The sequence below is a fragment of the Talpa europaea genome (genome assembly GCF_964194135.1).
Source record: "Talpa europaea genome assembly, chromosome: 9".
NCBI lineage: Eukaryota > Metazoa > Chordata > Mammalia > Eulipotyphla > Talpidae > Talpa > Talpa europaea.
Genome location: NC_140076.1, coordinates 55,072,522 through 55,096,096, shown reverse-complemented (window position 1 = coordinate 55,096,096; position 23,575 = coordinate 55,072,522). Strand labels below are relative to the sequence as shown.

Sequence of the window (23,575 nt, the reverse complement as noted above, 5' to 3'; positions counted from 1 at the left end):
TATAACTGAGGGGACTGGTCCTATGACCAGCTGCCAATGCAGCAAGCATGGCAAAGCCTACATTCTGAGGAAGGGGAGATAGTTCTACAAGAAAATGGTATGGGGTCACAGCCAATGACTGACTACAAAGATATCACTATTACAAAAGAACTTTTGTAAAGTAATCACCACTCAATCCAAGCCATCCTGTGGTCATCATGATTTCCCTTAACCAGCTTCTGCTCGATTACTACCAGAGATGGGATACTCACTACTTAAAGATACAGCCTTTTCATTGCTGAGCAAGTCCAACTATTAGAACTCTTTTCTATGTGATGGCAACTTCTTTTCGGAAACTACATTTAAATCTTTTCAGTCTTCCCCCAAACCTTACCTTTATAGAAGGCATGATCTTGCTTGTTAGGTCAGGCCTGGGCTTTCCTTTGTGGTCATAATATGAATAACTGGTAAAGCAGGAAAGATAGATTCGTTTGACAATTATTTTAGGAAACAACCTGGACCAGAACAATTAAAAAACCAGTATCTCTTCTTCATTTAAAGAATTAGTACTACCTCTCCTACTAAACCATCACCACTAACTTATTAAAGCAAAAGAGGAACTGGGACTATTTCTAACATCAGTATATGGAGTAGGTAGAGGTCGAGGGAAATGGTGTTTTCCAGTGTAGAGTCCCTGGCACTTTTGTAAGTAGAATTCGGTCTTGTTTAAGAAAGGAGTTTCCTTCCCCTTCTAGCTTTCTTTTGCTTTGAAAGCACACTCCACAAAATAATTTTACTTCATATTTCTTCCATTATCCAAAATAAAGAGATGAGTCTCATAAAATAACCTCACTGCATGCTGACTGGCTGGCATTTAAATACTGACAAGAATACCCAGTCAGAAGAGGAGGTAAAAACACACAAACACCTTACACAGATATTGGGGGGAGACCATCAAGGAATCTGCTACTGCTGGCTGCTTGATTGTCTGCATTTTTCATTTCTATCACCAGGTTTTTATTTTAGTAACCAGGATATACTTGTTATGGATGCAAAGAGAATCTCCTCATTTATATTCTAAACTCAGAGCAGGAAATGAGACACGTGGGTGAGCTGCAGCTGTGGCACTATAAACAGGACCAGCCTACCTCCTAGACTAGATCCCAGACTGCACTGCATTCCCTGAACTACAGATTGGGAGATTTGTTTTTAAAAAATAAAAAATACATCATTTTACAAAGACCAGTAAACTTCTGTTGAATAATATTAGAGACTGTTGTTTGGTAGAAAACCTGTGGACCTGTACCTATATTTGTTGCGATGTACCATCCACCAAACTATAAGGCTGATGCAGAATTAGCAGATCCTGCTGTGTCTCCAGCCAGCTGTTCTGATAATAGCACTAGGTTTAAGGTTTTTTTCATATGGTAAATTAAAGGGCTAGTTTTAATATTCTGGGATACAGTGTCCAGTTGAAAACCTGGCAAAAGTCACAAACTCTCTTACTCTAAAATTGCAAATAAGTAAAAATTACTAAAATTTATATATAGAAAAATGGGAGCTCACTTGGCCCCTGAACCACACACACAGACTTCCTATTTGAAGAGTATTATACCAGTGCTCAAAGTGTTCAATCCTTCCAGGGCTCGAAGTCTTCAATCACACAGCTATGCTTAGTAATAGTTACTACAAATAATTCAACACCATAGATAACTGTTCTGTTGAAACTTGAGACCAATCCAATATGATCTACTTTCCAATGGTAAATTGACCAGTAAGTTGAAAGACAACTAGAAGGAAGTGATCACTAAGTATGTGATCTAACAACCTACAAACATTAATAAAAAAACATCTTGGGAAGGTTTTGAGAAACCCAATTCTGTTTCTGATTTGGATTTGTCCACTTGGAAATATATAAAATAACATACAACATAAGAGATCTAGAAAGTTTTATGAGCTTGCCAGTCATCACACCCAACTAAAACAAAGCTGTAGGCTCCCAGGCTTCAGCCAATATAACATGTTCACAATGATTAATTCCAAGATTGTGCCCAAAGATTCCTTTGAAGGGAGAGATAATCCATAAACGAGAGTAAACAAATATCATATTCCTCATCTCCACTATTCCTGGTTAGTCATCAAGATATAGCCTTCTCCCATGATTTTAGTTTCTGTCTCAAGTCAGTAAGACTGATTTATATTAGTAAATTCTATGCTTTGACTTTGGTTTCAAGGGGGCACATGCTCCACAAGGAAAAAGAGAACAGGCGATATAATCCCCACTTGAATATTGACAACTTCCCTACCATTTATCTTTATGGTATATTTTGAACTTTTTAGTTTTTGGTTTTTTTTTTTTTTTTGAGGGGGAGAGGACAGAGAGGAAATTTGAACTTTGGCTATTTCTGCACACATTGATTCTGAGTGCCATAGGTAAAGAAATTTAAAAAATAACTTTAAATAATCTTGGTGACACCGACAGCAATAAAAACTATCCAGTCAGAAATGTTTCTTATAACCAGACATTGGGACATTGAAATGAATCAAAGTTTTCTTTTGGAGTGGAGAGTGAGGTAGAAGTGGAAGTAGGAGGATAGAATTAGATTTGTTCTTAGTAGTTCTTCAACATTTTATTAAAAAGGACTATCTGATAAAACATGGGGGCTCAGTATGTGACTACTAGGTCACCAAAGACTTGTTCCATCATAGCAGTTGCAGTTTTATAGGGGAGGGGGTGAACCCAACTATCCCATGAAGTTCTTTTGTTGAGCCTTCACAAGAGGTACCTGAATTAATACAGAATGGAGACTACAACTCTTGCTGATGGTTCCCTGATTTTCTTCATTCAACAAATTCACCCCAATCATTTCAGATAGTGATTTTTATTTTTTACTTATTCTCATTGTCTTCATGTGGTTTCTACTAATAGTCCGTAATATTGAATAGATACACAAATAGAAGAGTATACTCACGTCACAAAAAGTCAGGGAATCTTCTCCCAGAACACTCAGTCATCCAATTTACAAACTGACTAGGTAATGATATCTTCAAATTATTTTTCAAATAGAAGTATATTTTACAGAAATGTTTTCAGTTTGAGAGAAGAAAAGTCACTCATCAGTTATAGAAATAATTCTATCATTTCATGGAGCCATTTGCAATAATGAAGCAAGCTGCTGGTAGGGCACAGCATAGGGCTAAGACAAAACACAAGGACTTCATTACCTAAAAACAGAATAGATGGCCTCTCTTGCTGCCCCCCCCCAACCATTTACTAATATTTCTTCTACCTAAGGGATCTTTAGACCCCTGAAAAGTCTAGATTTACTGCTAAGACAGATCGATTCATTGTAAGGCTTTCTGCCAATGAATCTCAGTTCTTCTATTTTAAGAGTCTATAGATTTGAAAGCTGGGTAGAAACATGTCTCTCTCTCTCTCTCTCTCTCTCTCTCTCTCACACACACACACACACACACACACACACACACACGACACCTTCTTTCTTTGATCTCTGTACCAAGTTCCTGAAAAGAAGCCCTATGGAGAGTGTGAGGTTCTACTAAGTATGTGACTTGCAGTTCTTATCAGTAAACACATACATCACTAATAGTGGATACCATTTTAGGCAACCCCAACTTATATTTCACAAATAAATACATAAATTGAATTACTGATAATACACTTCAGTAAGAATGAGATACACCCACCCTAGAAGATATTTCCAAATAACAGAATTTGGTGTTTCAAAAAAGTCTAAGTTCACAACATAGAAAAGCATTCATTTTTTTTAATTATTATTATTATTTTTTATTTATTTACACAAGCACTGGGGTATAGGCCAGAGGTGTGGGAGGGCGAGAGAACTCACCAGGGACAGAGCAGGGAGCAGAACACAAAGAAGGACAGAAAGCACTGCTGTGGGGAACAGTGGGCAAGAGAGGAAAGGTCTGCCATGCCATGTGGGTATCTCCCTGCCTGGTTGGGAATTGAACTGGCACTGCAGAGGCTGCGGACAGCTTCACAGCGCTGCACTCAACCTGCTGCCCCACCAGGGAAGCCCAAACATTCATTTTCTCCCGTGACTGACCATACATCCAGATACCAAATGTTTAAGCTTACACCCTTTCTGACACTCTTTTCAGTCTACACATTTTCTCCATTTCCAAACTCTTTGGAGTAAAAACTAAAACCTGTGACCTTACAACTTTATAGAAATACCATGTTTCTTTCCAGACAAACATGTTAATTCCACGCCTCCAAAATGTTCAGAAAAGGTCAGTACTGGCTGACCCAATCATAGATTTTGACAGATTGGTCTGTCTGCTCAGTAACTGGTACTCACTGAAAAGCCATATACTCCTATTTCCAAGCATCTATATAAATCTGTAGATTCTCCTCAATTGGTCTCCCCACCTCAGCTCTTATAGATAATTGTTTATAAAAGCATTACCATTTAAAAGTTGAACTGGTTACTATTTTTCACATTTGTCACTTGAATAGCAACTGTAGGCTTTAAAAATGTTTAAATGGCAGAAGGTAGGAGTTCTGTTTTCAGTTACTTTTTCAAAGGTGGATTTTTTGGCATAATATACATGAAATATCTTTTTTGCATATATACATGCAATAATAGAATATGATATATACATTTTCTATCCACTTTTATTATTATAAGATACTCTACATTGTCATCACTTCCCAGCACAAACACCAATCTGACTAAATTTTGGAATTGATAAGACATTGGCTGGACTTTAGAGTGTAAGTCAATGCTTTTCTAGTTTCTGAGGGTCTATTAAGATCTCAAATCTTAGCTAAAACTTGTATCATTTTAAATTGAAAAGTTTAAAAGGAATAAACTTTTAAGCCCAAATAACTAAAAGTTGTTTAAAATGTTTAGTCCTTAGATTACTTTATCTGTTCAAAGACCCTTCAAAGGACGATGAAACCCTTACCATATATATATGTATGGATTCCAACTTTCATTTCATAGTCCAAAGGTGAAATCTCTTATTATTTGAAATCTGAAAGTCATTTCATAGACTCCCTAGGGAATTTTAAAGAAAAAATAGGATTGGTCCTGACACTTTTCCTTACAGTTGAAGTAATATTGTTACAGTTGTATCTTGGTTAAACATGAAGTCATCCACACACTATAGGACCTCATTCACCACACTTTTAATCTCTTTTCTGCAGAACCATTTACTGTTGTCAGAAAGGCATCCAAACTAATGATAAAATATGGAAAGTGGACAAGAGGTCTCATAACAGGCCTCATGTGTTCTTAATAAAAGGATCAAAGGAAAACCTAGATCTGTAATGTCTTACAATATTATAATTAACATATATGTATACATGTATCTATCCATCAGTGAGCAAAGCAAATCACCATTCTTTAACTGATGCCTTCCACTGTCCACAAATAAATGCATAATAAATAAATTAAGGAAAAAATATTCTCATAAACCCAATCTATTACCTTCTCATACTAAAGTCAACAACCTCCACCCACGGCTACTGCTAAAAAACAAAACAAAAAAAGGATTTTTTTCATCTGGTTTTCTTGATGATTCTACTATTTCAGTTATTTTATGCATTTATTACAGGAATTATTTGCTATCTGTCTTGTTAATTTATTTAATGCCCCTATATTAATTCCAGACCTTTATGTTATAAGAACGTGAGGATATTTTTAAGATAAGAATTTTCAGTACAATCTTTTTCTAGATTAAGAAAAAATATATTTTGGAACCTAAAGACATACTTGAGAGAGCAAATAAAGACATTGACATTTCTTTTACATAAAGAAATGTTTTAGTTAAAGCCCCACTAACATGAGTATTTTTGATGTTTAGGATTAATATTTTCTGGGATAGAATTAATCTGTGACGCTATTAAGATATGTAAGTAATAAGCTATGACTACCAATTAGGATTGGGGAGAGCTTCCAGACATCTAAGCAGTTCTCAGGCCTGGGAGGGTATCCTGCAGATCAGCCCAATTCTGACAGTAGATACACCTTGAAGATAGAATCAGCTTCCACAAGTTAAGGGTTCATTCCCATAAGATTGCTCGTCATTTCAGATGTCAATTGCAAACCTAGATTGTTACCTATGCTGCTGACCAATCAGCCAGATTGAAGGTTCCCAGAACCCCATGCTTCTACTTCAGACACCAGTCCTAAGTCCAGTTTGCCTGTACTTCTGACTCACTAGCTATAAATGAGAGATTCTGACATTTCTCTCCTTCAGTTGAATTTTCAAGAGCACCTCACAGAACCTGGAAAACCCATTTACTCATTATATTACTGGTTCATTACAAAAGGTATTAAAGGACACAAATCAAAAGTCTGCACAGGTCAAGACCCCAAACAGAGGAATACTGTCCTTGTGGAATTGGGACCCAGCATGGTGACACAGGATAGTATTCTATTTCACTAACCCAGAATCACCCTGAACCCTCTCCTTTTGTATTATTATGGAGGTTTCATTACACAGACATAATTAAGCCATTGACCACTGGTGATTGATCCAACTCCTCCCCCCTTCCTAGAAATTAGGAGTGGGAAAGAAATAGCCACTTCTCTATTCCTAGTGGGTTCCTCTGGCAACCAGCCTCTGTCTTTAGGTGCTTTCCAAAATTGGCCTTATTAACATAAACCCAGTTGTGGCAGAAAGGAGCTCACTATGCATTCGATACCTATTTCACCTTTATGGCTCTGAAGCATTTTTCAGGAACTGAAATAGACAGTCTCATTATTTTTATTACTCAGGAAAGTCCTAGTGGTTTGGGAGCTGTGAGCTAGGAACTGTAGACAAAGACCCAATATACATGAGAAAAATCTTAGTCATATGAATGACCAAATATATATTTCTTATGAATTTCAGTAAAATTATTTCTTAATTTTTAGTTTGAGAAAAATACTCAAGATTTGAGTTTCAAGTAATTTTACTTATAGTGCTGAAGCTGAAAAACTAATCTTGAACTTTAAATATATTTCAAATGAGTTTAGGGAGCTCTAAAATATTCAATAAATGTATAATGAACATAATTTAATTAGAAATGGTAAAAACCAAAGTAGCAAAGGGTATTTGAATTAGTTCCCATGACTAGGAAAATTTCTTTAAAGACTTTCAATCATTATAACATTCACTAAACATACACTCAAGAATATTTTCTTTCTGGGGCCCCCCTGGTGGCGCAAGGGGTTAAGCACCACACTGTGAAGCAATCACAGCTTCTGCAGCACAAATTCCATCTCCCACCAGCCAGGGAGCAACCCACATGGCATGGCAGACCTCTCCTGTCTCGCCCACTGCTCCCCTCAGCAGTGTATTTCAGTCAGTCTGCCTGTTCTGTTCCCCACTCTATCTCTGGTGAGTCCTCTCACCCCCTGCATCTCTGGCCTATACTCCAGCTTTGTATGCATAAATAAATAAATCTTTTTTTTTTAATTTTTTCTAAAAATGTTGTAGTATAATTTTATAAATGTATGATCACATGAACACACCTGAAGCTCTAAATTATTTTACTAAATTATTTTGATGCCAACTTCCAAAACCAAATTATAGGTCAGTCACTGTGCAGAAGGCAGAATGACAGGATAATTTAGCACTTTCCTAACAACCTGAAAACAGAACATTGCTTCCAATAATTGCCCAAGTGTTAGACTACACTCTAAACGCCAGTCCATCATAGTAACAGGTGACTTGAAAGCAGGGACATATTATTCTTATTCAGTTCTGAACATCTGAATAGCAACCTAATGAATAGAAGCCATACATGAGCACCTGGGACCAGAATTAGTTTGAGCATCAGTGTTACTGATTATTGAAATGTTATTTAAAAAACAAAATTTTATTTTGAGTGGGAGGGGATAGCCACATTAATCTGTTACACAATTCAAGAAATATCTTCATCTATAACCTCTAACATACTATAACATACACACTACTATGTTATAGTATGCATACTATATGTTTATATAGTATAGTATGCATACTGTAACATCTATAACATGCAAAGCTATAGACTATGTTAACATAAGCATTATGTGCTATGCACCCACTGGGAGCACACAGTAAGGCACCACAGAAATAATTCAACTGTACAGATAAGACTGATCACATAGACATCACAAGGCAAATGTGGCAGGGGGCAAAATAGACCACCCAAATTTTTCACTTTAACATGTGGATAACTTAAGGGGAAGTACCACATTTCCTGGCCCCACTTATCAAGGGGTGGAGTTGCGTGGCCAGGTAAAGATCTGTAACACAGAAGGCAGGCAGGTGGGCCTGAAAAAGAGCTCTAGTTCCTATAGCCTGACTTGCACCCTGGTCCTGCTTGGAACAAGATATGTGGAGAGAAAGTTGGAAAGGATATGTGAATGAGAGAAATATGGGGAGGCAGACAATATCAGTGTTATCTTGAAGGGGGATCTCCTTTTGCCCACGCTTTCTGGGACCTGCCCACGCTTTCCTATGGCTACCCAGAGGCAAGCTATTAGCCTCAGTGGCCCTGCTTCATGTCAAGCCTGTTTAACTGGGCATTTACCCACAAGGGGATGGGTAATTTGGAGTGTTTTATTGGTACAAAAAGATCCTCTCTTCTCTTCCGTCTCTATGCACACTAATTATATTAAAGTTCTTTCATGTTAAGAGTGTATCTTTGTCTTTATGTGAGGGATGGTAGGAACCCCTTTGAGAGAGTGCAAGTTTGGAGGTCCCTGAGTACCCCCTTGGTTGTGTGCTAACAGATTGTTTAGAGATAGAGCAATTAGGACCCAAATACTTCCCCTAAATTGCCTAAAAATAATTTAAACAGACGATGTGTTCCAAGAGGGGAGTAATTACCACAGACAACTACAGTATAATATAAGCTAGGCATAGTAGACAGAGAAGAAACTAGGGAAGTCTTAAAAATTACCACCTGTGTCCCATTGTTTCTGCATAGCCCAGAAAACATTTGCTTACAAGATATTTGTTCCTCTCATCTTCCTGTGAATTACCTTCCTTCCCTTTGAAGTCCTATGCCCTACTCCCTCTCCCTAGTTCCAGATGACAGATAAGCTTCATTCACCTCTCTGTCAAGAAGGCCCATATGCCATTTTAGGATTCTCATTTACATACAAAAGTAAATATGTTTTTCTCTTGTACTGTTTTACGGAATTGGAATTATTAGACCAGTCAAAGAATCTAAAAAGGTCGAAGGAAAAATTTTTTCTCCCCTACACCAGGAAAGGAATTCAAGGAAGGAAAAGGGGAGGGGAGTAACATGGAAAACACTTGGCAAAGTTGCAAAGGCATGTGACAACTGGGATGTCTTAAGGGATGAGTAGGTTTCCAACGAGGAGATCTGGGCTCATATTTATGGGAAGAGGGTTGTCAGGAAAGGAAGAGATAAGTAGGACCAATATGAGCAAAGGGAGAAAACCTCTGGATATATTTATAGAGTAGAAAAATATTCCCATTTGAGGATGCAGAGAACATGTGCAGGTTAGCAATGAAAGATAAGACCTAGAAAACAGCCTTTGGCGAGAATCGGACAGAACTCTAAATGCCAATTCTTATCAGCTAGTCACTGAAGGTATTTTATGCTAACTATACTTTTTTTATGATTTATTTTTAAATAAAAATTCATGCCCTCCTTCCCTCTTCAACCAAAGTATAGAAGAATTAAAAAGAAGGGCTGAATTTCAGGTTGAAAGGATAATTATAATAGCTACCTTTATTTTTATTTCAAAACTTTTAGTTGGGCTTATGTTCTAAGAGCTTTGCGTTATTCTATTCCTTTGAATTATTTGGTTAATTAGTAATTATTAGTTCTATTTTACTGATGAGAAAACTGTGACTCTAAACTTGGCCAAATTTGCGGAGCTTATAAAAAGTGGTGTATAGGTTTCTGTCCATTAAGCACGACTCCCAAGTCTTTCAAGTATTGTTATCCTACCTTTTTGTCTGGACCACAACAAATCAAAGACAGTATCTGAAATGAAACCCTAGCTATTTTAAAAGTATGCCAGCAGGTAAATAGTCTCCATGTTGGCCCTCAGTCATGTCCTGTGTCATCTTCTCCCGCAAGTGTAGTAACTACTTACTGGTTCACTTCTAGGCAGCAGAATACCAGAGAAGAGATGGGAAGAGTCTTTTGTAAGATTGGTTGTCCTCAGTCTTGAGTCATATCTGGGTAAGCTAAAGCAAATCACCTGGTTTTGTGGGGAAATGAGTACTAGTAGGCTGGTGTTCCACTTCACAGGGGTCTTTTTCTAAGGTGAAAAGTTTACTCAAAGTCCATTGGGAAAAAACATTTTGAAATACCACCCTTTACAGAAATCCTCAAGTCACTCAACTGGGGAGAGGTTCACTGAGGTGCTAGCAATGTAATAGAGCTTAGTGGTTGTTAGCGCTGGTCACTGAAGTGAGGCTGCCTGGGTTTGAATCCCAGCTCTTCTATTCAAAGACTTTGAGCAATCTCACTGGTGCCCAAAAATGAAATATTAAGATCCACCTCTAAGAATAGGTGGAAAGAAAGTGTCTCAAAAGTAGTAAGCAGTCAATAATTGTCTACTAGTAATATTATCATTTAATTGTCATTATATCTAGCTCTGCACGAATCTGAAGAGAGAAATTCCTCCAAGGTGGGAGAGGGATTACAGGAGAGTGTACTTACTGATTTGGTTGTTCAGCCTGAAGGCAATGTCCAGTTGCAGGATAAACAACATGAATTGGAACCAAGGACTCATCTCCATGTTGGGGAGGGGAATGTGGACAGAAAACACAATGTCATTGGCTTCGATTTCCCTTGGAATGGCTTCCTCGAAGTCTCGGATCTTGTCGCACGGGTTAGCTCCCCAAGGTATTAACCATTTTGTCTTGTGATGGTTTTTACGGACATCCACACATTTCACTGACAAGTAAGACACAGCTGTCGTAGGAGCTGGAGCTGAAAAGAGAATGTTATCTTGTTTTAGAAAGATCATTCATTGAAGCACTCACTTCCGGCTAACAGTACTGTCTTTTCTCCATTTTTCCTATTGGCTTCTAAAACTTGGGATCAGTAATACCTACGTATCCCTGGAATTCAGGCAAGGATCCTTTAATGACCTCCAGTATCCCCAGGAGTCTTTCCCAACATATTTTCAATCAATGCTATTTATTGAAAGAACATACTTGTAACCAATGTGGTTCAGTTACCTCCTTACTCCAAACAAATGTCACAAAAACTTACTGTGTTCTAGGTCCCACCTGCTTGACAGCATGGAGGCCTCTGTGGCTTAATACAGTAGTCTAAAGTCAGAAGATTTATTGTCAGTTAATCTTGGGTTAAGTGGTTAAATCTACAGTAGTTTCAGTAACTCCATCTGAAAACAGGATGGTTGGTTTTTAAGAGCCAACCAAGGTGGTCATTTCTAAGATTCTTCTTAATTCTTAAAATTTTACAACAGTGTTTTTGATTGATCCCAGTGTCCACTTAGTATACTACTTATCAGAGTGTGGCATTCAGACACTGACTGAGACTTCAAAGGTACACTTACACCGGAGTGATGCATTTTAAGAGGCATCATCAAATTTGAAATGTACAACATTAAAAATAATACTTTGTGATTATAAAATGGTTACATGATTATAATAGAAAATATGCACAATACAGAAATTTTAAAGTTCAAAATAACATTAATCCAAAATCCCACTAGAGAGAAGTAACTACTGTTGGAAAAATATCAAAATACTATCTATTCTTTGACTGATCAATTAGATTTAAAAATTTAGACATGAATTAAGTTATATAACTTTAAAATATATACTAGTATTAACGTGTATTTTGACAATAGAGAACCAAAATTTTGTAGCATTTTCTTTTTTACTCTTTTAGAGAAGCAGAGGGTACAATAGTCATTAACACCAAGCTCCAGAGTCATCCTGCCTGTTGCGAAATCCTGGGCCCTCTCATTTCTAGTCATGTCACTACAAACCCATACCAGGAAAGTTTTGGGTGAATTAATATGTCTGTATATTAGTTTTATTGCCTTTGAAATGGCAATTATAATGATACCTACAAGTTAACATATGAAAAGTACAACAATGCTTGAACACATGAAAAATATAAAACTAATATTTGATGTTATAAATATTTTCAATATATGGAAACATTTTTAACTACTGGCTAAAAATAATCACATGACATACCAAATTTAATTTACCTATATCTCCACTGGTCTGGAAAGGCCATCAATAAGAATAATCTTTGCCTAATATTTTATTAGTAATTTATCCTAACTATTCGAATTGTCCAAAATTGTTTATGGTTTACTTAAATATAGCAGTTTTCTATAAAATATAGATTTTATAGAAAATCTCTCTTTTCCCTTGTTTTTCTCATGCTTTTTTGCTTAAAGAGAATTTATCTCCAAATTCAATAGTCACTTTTATTAACTTTTTAAATATTTTTTAAATCTATTTAGCATTAATCCATCTAGTACTTGTTTTAATATAAGAGATGAGATGAGGCTCTAGTTTTATTTTTGTTAAATATTTAAATCATTCTTTATTGACTGGATTCTCCTTTCTTATTGATTTATGACATCACGTTTATCTTATATTTACCAGTAGATGTTTCTGAAGAATCTTCCATATTCTATATACTTGACCTTCAACTTAAGGTCCAACACAATACTGTTTTAATTCTTATATATTGATGATTTGTGTCAATATCTGATAGAGTTAATCCTTCCCCCCAATTAATCTCAAATTTACATTCTTTTGCTCAGCTTTTCATTGAAATTAAATTAAATCTATATATAAATATGGTGAGACCAGGCATTCTTTCCAATATTTATTTTTCCCATTTAAGAACAGTGACTGCTTCTCCATTAACTAAATCCATTTTTATATCCTTGAAGATTTTTACAGTTTTCTTCATGTGAGTCCCACTAGTACAACATACTTTTAAAGATCTAAATTTCTCCCTGAGGGGCCTCCCTGGTGGTGTAAGGGGTTAAATACTACACTATAAAGCAATCCACAGCCTCTGCAGCAAGAGTGATTCCCAGCTGGCCAAGGAACAACCCATATGGTGAGGCAGACCTCTCCTGTCTCGCCCGCTGCTCCCTTCAGCAGTATATTTCAGTCAGTCTGCCTGTTCCCCACTCTGTCTCAGATGAATCCTCTCAGCCCCTGCATCTCTGGCCTGTACCCCAGCTCTCGTATGCATAAATAAATAAATCTTTTAAATAAATAAATAAATAAATTTCTCTCTGAAAGTCAGTAGTGAAAGGAAAATATTATAAATGATGGTTTAGTACACATTTTAAATATGTTTAATTCTGTGCATGCTGTGCTTTCAGAACTTTTATGAGCAGAAGTCATCTTTTATTTAATAGAATCAGATAGCAATTTAGAGAAATATGTAAAGCAGGAGGAAAGTCACGTAGGAGACAAAAAGTGTGTATTAAAGGTTAAATGCACATCTTTTTCTATTCCTTAATATCTATAACCATGGTAAATTTTGAGTAGTAAAATGTTATGTTTGCAGAAACTTGGGGCAATGCCTACTAAAACTTACCAGAAAACACAGCACAACTACACTCTAGCTGAAAGTTCTTCGATGTGGTACCCTGGACACTGCAACACTGAGTCACCATTAACCTATGCCGGGAAGTTTTTCTTCAAAGCTCAAAACTGTATCTAAAAAAACATTTTACACCTAACCCTTCTAAATTCAGATCTCTGACTTATTATTAGAAATATGAATCAATCAAACTTTGGTTATCCTGACTCAGCTAAATAGCCCACTGGCATCAGAAAGGCCAAATGGCACATTTAACTGTACCCTTTTTTAAGGTAGAGAAATAAACAGAGACACAAAAGTCATGAATTCTATTTTTGACTAACATACTCAAACTGACTATTTGCTGCAGAAAATAGTTACTACATTTTAAAACTTCTATTCTTCCAAAATGAACCTAACCTTTTTTCATTTCTTTTTTTTTTTCCCTTTTGAAAAAACAAATTTCTCCCTTCTTAGAGCAAAATGAAAAATAACTAGCTGAGTTCCTCAACTAAGCTCCAAAACCACATTCCAAACTTAATAACAGAGAAGCTGAACACTTTATGGGCACAAAGGCTGCATTTTTAATGGGCACAGTGAACGCCTGCCTTTGTAGCAGCCTAAAATATTTTCATTCTTTCATTAGTCTAATGTTTCTTGCATAAAGAAAAAAATCCCAGGAATACTAATATTTTCATAAAGATCATGGCAATGAACTTGGAGAAACTTCAAGTGCATCTCGAGTCAGACTATGGGAATCACAAATATTTTTCTTCACTTGAATAAATTAGTCCTCTTTGGCATAACTTTAAAACCTGAAGATATTTCAACATTTTCAATTTTTGCAGTAGTGCTCAAAAGGCAAAATACTTGCATTGTTTGCACAAGTAAATAGACATTCTAATGTTCAGACATGGACAGATAATTTCCTCCCAATAATATATTTATAGCTCAAGACATCTTCCTAAGTTAACACAGAATTCCCCGGTGTTTCTTTATGTATAAAGTGAACTAAAAATAAACCTTTGGTTAGCAGCTGGTTGCCTACTACAGAAGGTGTTGTCAATGACTGTAGCCAAAATTGTGATCTCAAGGATTACAAAATAGTATCTAAAAATCAAAAGAAGCTTGATTTGTTTTAAAATTAAAAAAAAAAAAGGTGTGAGGAATTTTGTTGTATGAGAAAAGTACAAAATGGAAGAAGTGAAATTATCTGCAAACTCTGAGAAGCTGCAACCAACTAACTAATAGGTATATGTAATAATAAAGGCCTTACTTAGTCACCAACATGGTTCTAGGGATTAATAGAGTTTGTCTTTTTAAGAAGAGGCTAGATGAATTCAGGTCAACAAACTGAGTCATGTTTGCTCAGGTGAAAGTTAAAAATAACTCCTCAGAACTCCTAGGCTAGTAATGCAATATCCCAGCTGCATCAGCGCACATTATAAATGGCCCCTCTACCTATCCGTACCATTTAGTTGAAAACAACTGGGCCCAAAGCTACTTCTATGTCAGTGCAATTTAGTTGACAGAGCAATTTGGCTAAAAATTAGTACACCCAGGCACTGAAGATTGGTAAGCTTATAGGTTAAGACAATATTTAGGCACAGGAGTTATAAAATAAAGGGCTACTCATTTTCTAGTTTACTTCTCTTTATTATGACAAACATAAGCCTTTTTATTTTTTCCTTCTATGTATTTGAACCGTATTCTTGGCTTCCACCTCTCCACTGTAGTGAACAAATCATGAAATGGGATGCTACATATTTAATTTTAGAATGATATAAAATCAAAAGGACTTCTAATTCTGGGTTGTGATGAGCTGTACAAACACATATTGAAGCATCTTGAAATGCTAATCCCATACATTACTAAGGCTCACACTACATTCACCAAATACAACTTGAATACCTACTATGCACATAACACTATTAGGTGTTAAAATATATCCAGTAGACACTGTGATATGGAATGTACAAATAATGGAGAAAAAAGAAAATAAGTACGTAGAGGAAAAGGGAATTATAATTGTGGCAAAAGTTATATTTATCCTGACATTACCTGAGAAAGGGCAACAGTCAGATATTTGGAAGGTTGGAGAAATGAGTTCACAAAAATGAGGCAAGAATTCCAGTCATCATTACAATGCAACCATGAATTAAAATGTAGTGAACAATGACTAAACCTGCACTCTTTTTGGAGGAATATTCATTGACTCCAGTCAGCTTCCTGTTCTGGCATCTCAAATGGCTGTCCAGTTTACAAATTACTATCTAGCCAACCACTACCGCTATCATGCTCAAAGTTGAGTCAACATCAAATCATTAGACCCTACTGCCTCCAGAGCCTGTAATTAAAGAGTTGGACAGAGATGCAAGTTTTTGTTGCCTCCTAGAAAAGTTAAAATAAAATTAAAACAACATGCTGACATGACACATGGTCTCTGTTTAAGTCAACACATTTTTTTTTTTGCTTTATTACAAGTAAAGAAGATTCCTTTAGGCAATTTTCTAAGAGTATTACTATAATGCACTGTGCTAACTAAAGATAGAGGCAAGTGACAGTCCCAGACCCTGAGCTGCTCATGGTCCAGTGTAGGAGGCAGAAAAGTTGGCAGAGAAGTACATCCTGATTGGAACTTGCTTTGACAGAGGTTTGCACATGATGAAGTGTTGGGGTTGGCTGCTTGCAGGAAATTTGAATTTAACCTTGAAAGAGAGAAGTACCAGCCAGGGAGAGAAAGGGGACAGCTGAGTGGGAAAGGCACTGAAGAAGAACTCATGCTGGGCCATTGGATATGGAAAAAAATCACAATCGATTCTGCAGAAGTCTGAGAATTATAATTTAAAAAGAGACCATTTAACTTGTGGAAATACAGGTTCCACTCCTAACTTTATTTTAGTTCTATCTATGTTTTTCTAACCAGTGGCATAGTTCTACTAGGGTACCTTCACTACTGCTCCCAACAGTCTGCTCCATAAAGCAGACATAAAGCAGAAATAATAAAGACACCTCCAGATAACAAGGGGTTTTCATTTAGAGGGACTTTTCCTTCTATCTCTATCTCCCTCCTATCTCTATCTTGTGGGTAGCCACAAGGCCAGACATGAACTCTACTAAAAAGGAGAGCAAAATGGTGGTGTAGAGGGAATGGAGCTCAGCCTCCTACTCTGGCAACCCAGCCTCCAAAGAGCCTTTGAAGTCTCAATCATCAGCTAAATAGCCTTCACCTAAATTAGAGGAAGAATGTCTGCCTTTGCAACAAAGATGATATTTAAAGATTAATCTGCTTTGGGCGACAAGGGGAAGGAATGTGGAACGCAGATCTGTTAAAAGGGTAATTCATGTTTGAGGGATTTAATAATCAGAGTGCCTTAATTTGAAAAAGTTATGATTTTAAGCTAAAAAAAAGTCAGCAATATTTTAGAGAATTATATTTTTACAATGCAATTTGCTAACAAAATGAAAACAAAATACTATGGACATGGATTTAAAAACATTTGTTAACAGTACCTTCTCCTACTGTCTCAGCAGGAAAGATGATTTAACTCTTGAAATCCAATCTCATTTAAAAATCTATTGTCATGATCTCTGCACCTATTTAAACTTGAATCCTTAGTTTATCTATTTTTCACTTATTTATTCTTTACCTTGCTCCCTAAAATATTTTGGGTTACTATATAGTGACTATTAGACTTTTGAAAAATTGAAGCTCATTTAAAAGAATACTTGACCTATGTCTGTATCTACACAAGTAAAATAATAGCTGAATAAGTAAGGTAAGCCCCCAATCTTCATCTGATTTATAAAGCTAAAGCTCAACATCTATTTCACTTTGCAATGTAGAGAAAACCTCCAGTGCCCAGCTATGAATTCATGGTATCTCCAAGAGGGTTCATAAAAAATCATATAATCAAATTGATACTAACCTTTGCCTATTTGAATATTTGTGCTTGACTTATAATAAAAATGTGTATGAAATATATTTGGCATTTAAGTCGTTTAATAATTCCAGAGTTCACTTAACCATGTTTTGGTATTAAGGAAAGGGGAAGCAGAAAGGGAAGAAGAGGAACATAGATGACGGGAAAAGATGAGACTGGATGAATTCTTGTTATTTATAAAGCTACAATTTTCATTCAGATTTCCCCAACACACTCATTTAACACAAAAGATTCTCCAGCTAAATTTAAAAATTAGCTTTTAAATGTGTTCCATTGAGTTCCCCTGGAAGACTCCATCTGCTTTTCTCAACTTCCAAACCTCCTCCTTTATCTCTGGTTGAAAGGAAACATGTGGGATATACTCTACAACTAACATAGTTTGATCACATTTTCTGGTTGAACTGTGAGGTTTTAGCTAACTAGCAATCCCTTGAGCAGTTTTGCTTACTATTCCCTCCAGGTTAGTTTCTAAAAAGATTCCTGAATACCTGCCATAGCGCACATATAAATATTAGAATATCTCCTCATGATGACTGCTTCAAAATTTTCAGCTAAAGAAAGTATAAATACTTGTGTTAAACTGACTTAGTGCTTCGGAATTAACTGGCTCAGTCTGTTAATTCCTTTACTGAAATAGTTCTGAAGTTATAATGGTCACTCTACCTCTGCCACTGACTTTAAAGATGAAATTCTCCTATATTTCACCCATACCAATTAAATCTTACTAGATTACTAAGTGAAATATTATTCCTCAATTCAATCTCAATTACTGGAGAACTGAAAGCAGGTCTGCAGGGCTAAGACCTGGAGCAGTGATTTTTGAAATTATCCCAGCTATACCCTACTGCGTGTAATGGGGTGCGCTAAGTGAAATGTAATTTGTTCTTGCCAGCAATTTTCAGTAAGTAGTTAATTATACTGACATCTGTTCTAGGAAAGTTAAATTTTTCAACACAGCAGAACATTCCTGTACACTAAACTACTACCACCAAAACACACAAACATATACACCACATAGTAGAGTTGAATGCACAGTAATTTGTACTGTACACACGAAAGTCAATGGCTGACTTAAAAACAATTCCCCCAACATAAACTTGTGAATAAATGAAATAGACATTTTGACAGTACAGCTTTAGAAATTGTAGCAAACACTTGTGTAATTCATTCTGACTTTTAAAAAATATTGAAAAATGTTATATGTTTAAATCTTAGACTGATGAGTATTTCAAATGCTTGGCCTGCAACCTCAATTGTTCTGGAGCCAAAGATATAATAGCTTTGAAGAACAGAAGAATTACCCTATATTTGTCAGAATCTACGTGGCAAACAAGCAGCACCACTTGGCTTACATTACTTGCCTGGCTTGGATCCCATGGAATTGAGGAGTGTTAAAAACAAGAGGAAAAAAAAAAATGAGAGTGCTTTAGAACAACTGGGCCAAACTCTTACATAGTATTTGAAATGCTATGGTAAACATGAAATTATTTTAGGTATAAGATTAGTGTCATTTTTTTTTCTTTTTGAAAAAATAATAAAATGTACATAAAGGACCCTGCTGGAGATTTAGTATATAACATCTGTCAACCATAAGATGTGATAATTGAGGGAACAATCCTGAATCTTTTTTTTTCCTTTTTTAAAGATTTATTTATTTATTTATACACGCACTGGGTACAGTCAGAAGCTTGGGAGGGTGAGAGAATTCACCAGAGCAAGAGCGGGGAACAGAACAGGCAGACTGACTGAAATACACTACTGAGGGGAGCAGAGGGCAAGACAAGAGAGGTCTGTGCACATGTGGGACCCTTGCCTGCAGCCGGGGATCGAACTGGCGCTGCAGAGGCTGCGGAGAGCTTTGCAGCCCAGAGTTCAACTCTGCGCCACCAGGGGAGGCCCCTGAATCTTGAATTTAGATGAAATAATTGCCCCTCACCTTTGGTGTCCAGTAGCAAAGAGGACTAAATCAGGAAATTTGACAAAAGTATATCAAATAATTAATTCTAACATTCTAGCCCTGAAAACACCTGCAGTTATTGTCTCCTTCACTCAAAAAATATTCAAAACAGAAAAAAATAAATGCACATGAAATGAACACAAAAGACCTTCACAGAAAACCCAAATGGCTCATCTGTTGACTTATTGCTCATTGCTAGGCAAACCAGTCATCTGGGCTGAATTTTTGACTTTGTGCCAGTGCTTCAAAATCAGCAACCTTTCAGCCAAAAGGCTGTGGAATGCAGCCAAGACCACCTATGGAAAGTGAATTATAGCATCTTATAATTTACTACCTTGGCTATGATCTCATAAACCCAGCATGGCGGGCAAACTAGCTCTTACGTGGGAAACCTTCTGAACCTCCAGTAAGGCCCCCAAAGCTGCTGTGGCAGAGATGTGGGGGTAGGGTTATGCAAAAGTGGACAACATACTCTACTTTGTGGATCAGCTCACCCCAGTACACTTTAATATTGAAACTTTAGGGTCAGGAAACCCCAAGTCTAAACACCTTCTAGGAGAAACAGTCACTTTGCTCTCAACGACCCGTCACACTTCATAAATTTCACACATTTTTTTTTATTTCATGATCAGACATTTATGATTTAAAAACAACAGATATTCCACTTTTAATCAATAATATTGTTAGTAATAAACATGAATACCAACCAATATATGGATTAGACATTACATTTTACAAAGCACTGTCACACACTTGGATCATTTTAATCTTCCTACTAAATAAATGAAGAAGTTGTTAAAATGATTACCATTGCACATGCAGAAGTCTGGTGATTCTTGTCTCACCAGTAAGTGGTAGAGCGAGGACTAGAAACTGTGTCTGACTTCATAGCTGGTGCTCCTTCCAAAATACCATGCTGCCTCTCAATTGCCTATTTATTTATGAGGTCTCACTATTTATTAACTCTCTCAAATTACCTGAGGGAGAGCAGAGGAATGGCTGAAGAAGATCCAGCTTACTATGCTCCAGAGACAAGTCACCACCTAGCGCTGAACTGGACACTACGCAAAGGGAACAATGCTGGCTTATCTCAGCAACTATAGTGAGCCACAGAATACCACCAGAAAGGGATAGCAGTACAAGCAGCTCCTGAAAATGCACTGAACTCACTTAAAGCTAAAATGATAGGCCCCCCCCACCTCCCCGCATATTTTACTGGATTTTGGTTGTAATTTTAAATTCCTTACTTGTAGTCTGGGATGTCCACCTAGAGAAGATCCAATTCAGGAATACATGATAGACCTACCATGGAAGAGTCTGTGACAGATCTTTTAGGTAGAATAAAAGTCAAGGATACAAGTTGGAGGCCAGCTGACTTCAGAGCAACCTAAGGAAGAATCACTGACAAGTGGAGTAGGTAAACTATGGTACAATTTGACTCAGGAAAGGGTGAGCTCCCCATCCATAGAAATATTGGGGAAGTAAGCAGATAAAAAAGAAGCCTAAACCAAATAAGTTCTCAGTAACACCAAAATGATAGTTTCTTATGCACGTGGGATACCAGGAAATGGAAATTTTAAGAGTTTCAATAAAGAGCTTTACACAGTTTATTGATTTTTTTCCCCTTTCTTAACCATTTCAGAAAAACAGAAGCAACTAAAGGACAATCATGCAGGGCAGGGCATTCTGAAGGGTCAAACATTCAGTGTTAGTGAGATCTGAGGCTGAGGTCAAGCAAAATCTGTTAATGACTTCATCTGGAATTTCACAAATGCCAAGAATAATCATATCCTCCTCACTGATTATTCAAAGAAAGATTAAGTCCTTATAATTTGTGAATTCCTCAGATTAGGAGTAGAGGTAAATGTTAAGAATAAACTGCAGTTATACTACAGACATTCTAAAGAATTGGGTTTTAAAGACAATTGAAATAATAAAATTAAGTAAAACCACTATGCAATAGTTAAATATATTATTATTTTCTCCAGTTCTAGATTTTAGCTCAAGTGCCAGCTCCTTCATTCAATTTTTCAAGTTTCTACAATGTGCCAGTGTCTGAGGCTTCCAACAATTTCCCTTCAATAACAAATGATCCTCACTTCCTGTGATGCCAATGTCACTATCTCTGTTTTTATTACATAGTGCCCAGATTTATTTGCAAACATGTAAGCCCACAAAATTATTAACTACTAGGAAGAGAGACCTCATCTTAGTCCTCCTTATAGCACTGAGAATAGTTTGAATATGTAAATCCTTCAATTCTGAATTGAACAATTTACCCGAAAGGATTTTTATGTCATTATAAACACATTAAACTAGGGCTGATTTACCTAACAAACTTTTATCAAACACCCTTTAGGCACCATTAAAATATGCCATAGTGGATTAGATCTATATGACCTGCATCTATCAAAAAAACATACAAGCCTAGCATTCAGAGTGAGTTTGGGAAGAAGACCTGGCTGCCTTTCATGATACCAGCCTTGTACGGTTACATATATGCCCCAGTTAAGGCTCATTTCCCATGATGATGGTTCCTGAAGATCTGTATCAACCTATATATAAAATGAACACTATATTTTAAGGATCAAAATGAACTTGTCCTAAACTGAAACATTATCACAATCCACAGGGGAAGAAACAGTAAATTTACACATCTAAAGTCATACAACAGGCAAGTAAAAATATGGTAATATTTGAAAAATTTCTCCTAAAGGTTTTGTAGTCAATATTAAAATTCTAGGAGGATAACACATATCTCTTTGGCACGTTTCCTGGAAACTGAAGCTCTCAAAGGTAGAACTTACAATTATTTACCCTATTCCAGTACTGCCCTTGGGGAATTAATACCTGCTTGATGGAAAGAAAACAGGAGACTAAATGAGATAAAATGTTCACATCTTAGCCTTAAATGTATATGATGAATTGTTGTCATTGGAAGATTTTATGACAAAACTTATGTTCTTAAAAATACACAGTAGGAAAATTCTGGCCATTTTATTACATCCTCCAAACAGTTCTACCAGAGAAAAAACAAAACACCCTCTTCTTAAAGGCATCAAATCCTACTTTTTCTTTCTGATCCAATGAATTGAAGAATATGAATATTCTCAAAGAACTGCTAAAGAGAAGAAATAGTGTTGAAGGAACTGTGGAGCAGGGGGTGGGTATTAGAAGTCTTGAAGTGACACACAGAGCTTCTGAATGGTGACAGGTGGATGCAATTGTGTGTGGAGGGAACATCTATTCAGGAGAAAGCAGACCCTGTTGATTCATGTGGTATGTGAATGAGAGAGACAAGTCAAGGATGTCTCTAAGCTTCTTGTGTGGGTAGCAGACGGATGGTAATGTCATCTGCTAGGAGAAGCAAAGAAAAATGATTGGTATGCCGTATCAGGTAGAATATATAAGAACTAGAAGTATGTAGTTTGTTATTATAGGTATATGACAGGATAAAGGATAAAGGTCAAATATATGAATACCTAAGATTTGGAAGAAGAATTACATTTATATAGATAGTTACAAGTTGCAAGTTCCAAGGAAGAAAATTTGGGATCAATAAAATCAGACAGTCTCAAGTTGCAATTTCCAAGGATGAAATTTTGAGATCAGTCAAATCAGACAGTCAAAGTTAACATGACCCATTGAAGGCCAGGAGCTGCTGACCCTGTGTAGAGGTGTTTCTGCAGACAGATCACAGAAGACATTTGAGCACTGGATAGCAGTGGAAAGATGGTCTTTAAGGATTTCTCTATCATCAACATCCTGAGTACCTTCATATACTTGGACCTTCAACCCTGAACCATAAATTTGTTCACTATTCCTGAAGTACTACCAACTCGAGGACTAGAATCTTGGTGGAAAGAATTATGCCTGGAATTGGGAATGCTAAGTTCCAATACTAGAGAGGCCACGAACGAAGTAAATTATGTGACCAATCTTGGGCCCCAGTTTTCTCAACTTTAAAAGGCAGCATTTTAGCTGTTAGATACTTCTAACTTGGAAATTGATGACTCTAAAGGGAATTTATATACTCAGTGTTATGAGTTTAAGGTTAAAAAAAATATTCTTTTTAAATTAAGGTCAATGTATATGCCAAGAGTAGAAGCTGCCAAGTCTTGTCCATTTAGGTTCCTCCTCTCATTTTCC

The 23,575-nt window shown here is 36.5% G+C and overlaps 1 protein-coding gene across 3 annotated transcripts in view; it reads right to left on the bottom strand.

The window, feature by feature from the left end:
• Positions 1-23,575, bottom strand: part of WLS (Wnt ligand secretion mediator) — a gene marked incomplete at its 3' end in the record, with an annotated part of 134,142 nt that overhangs the window by 84,985 nt on the left and 25,582 nt on the right. Inside the window, exon 2 of one of the 3 annotated variants that reach the window (XM_084241597.1) lies at positions 10,649-10,915. The exons of 1 other annotated variant lie outside the window; for it this stretch is intronic. In XM_084241597.1, coding sequence (XP_084097723.1) covers positions 10,649-10,915 — 267 coding nt within the window. Of the gene's footprint in view, positions 1-10,648; positions 10,922-23,575 lie in introns of all 3 variants that reach the window. One more of the 3 variants, XM_084241596.1, reaches the window with a different exon arrangement.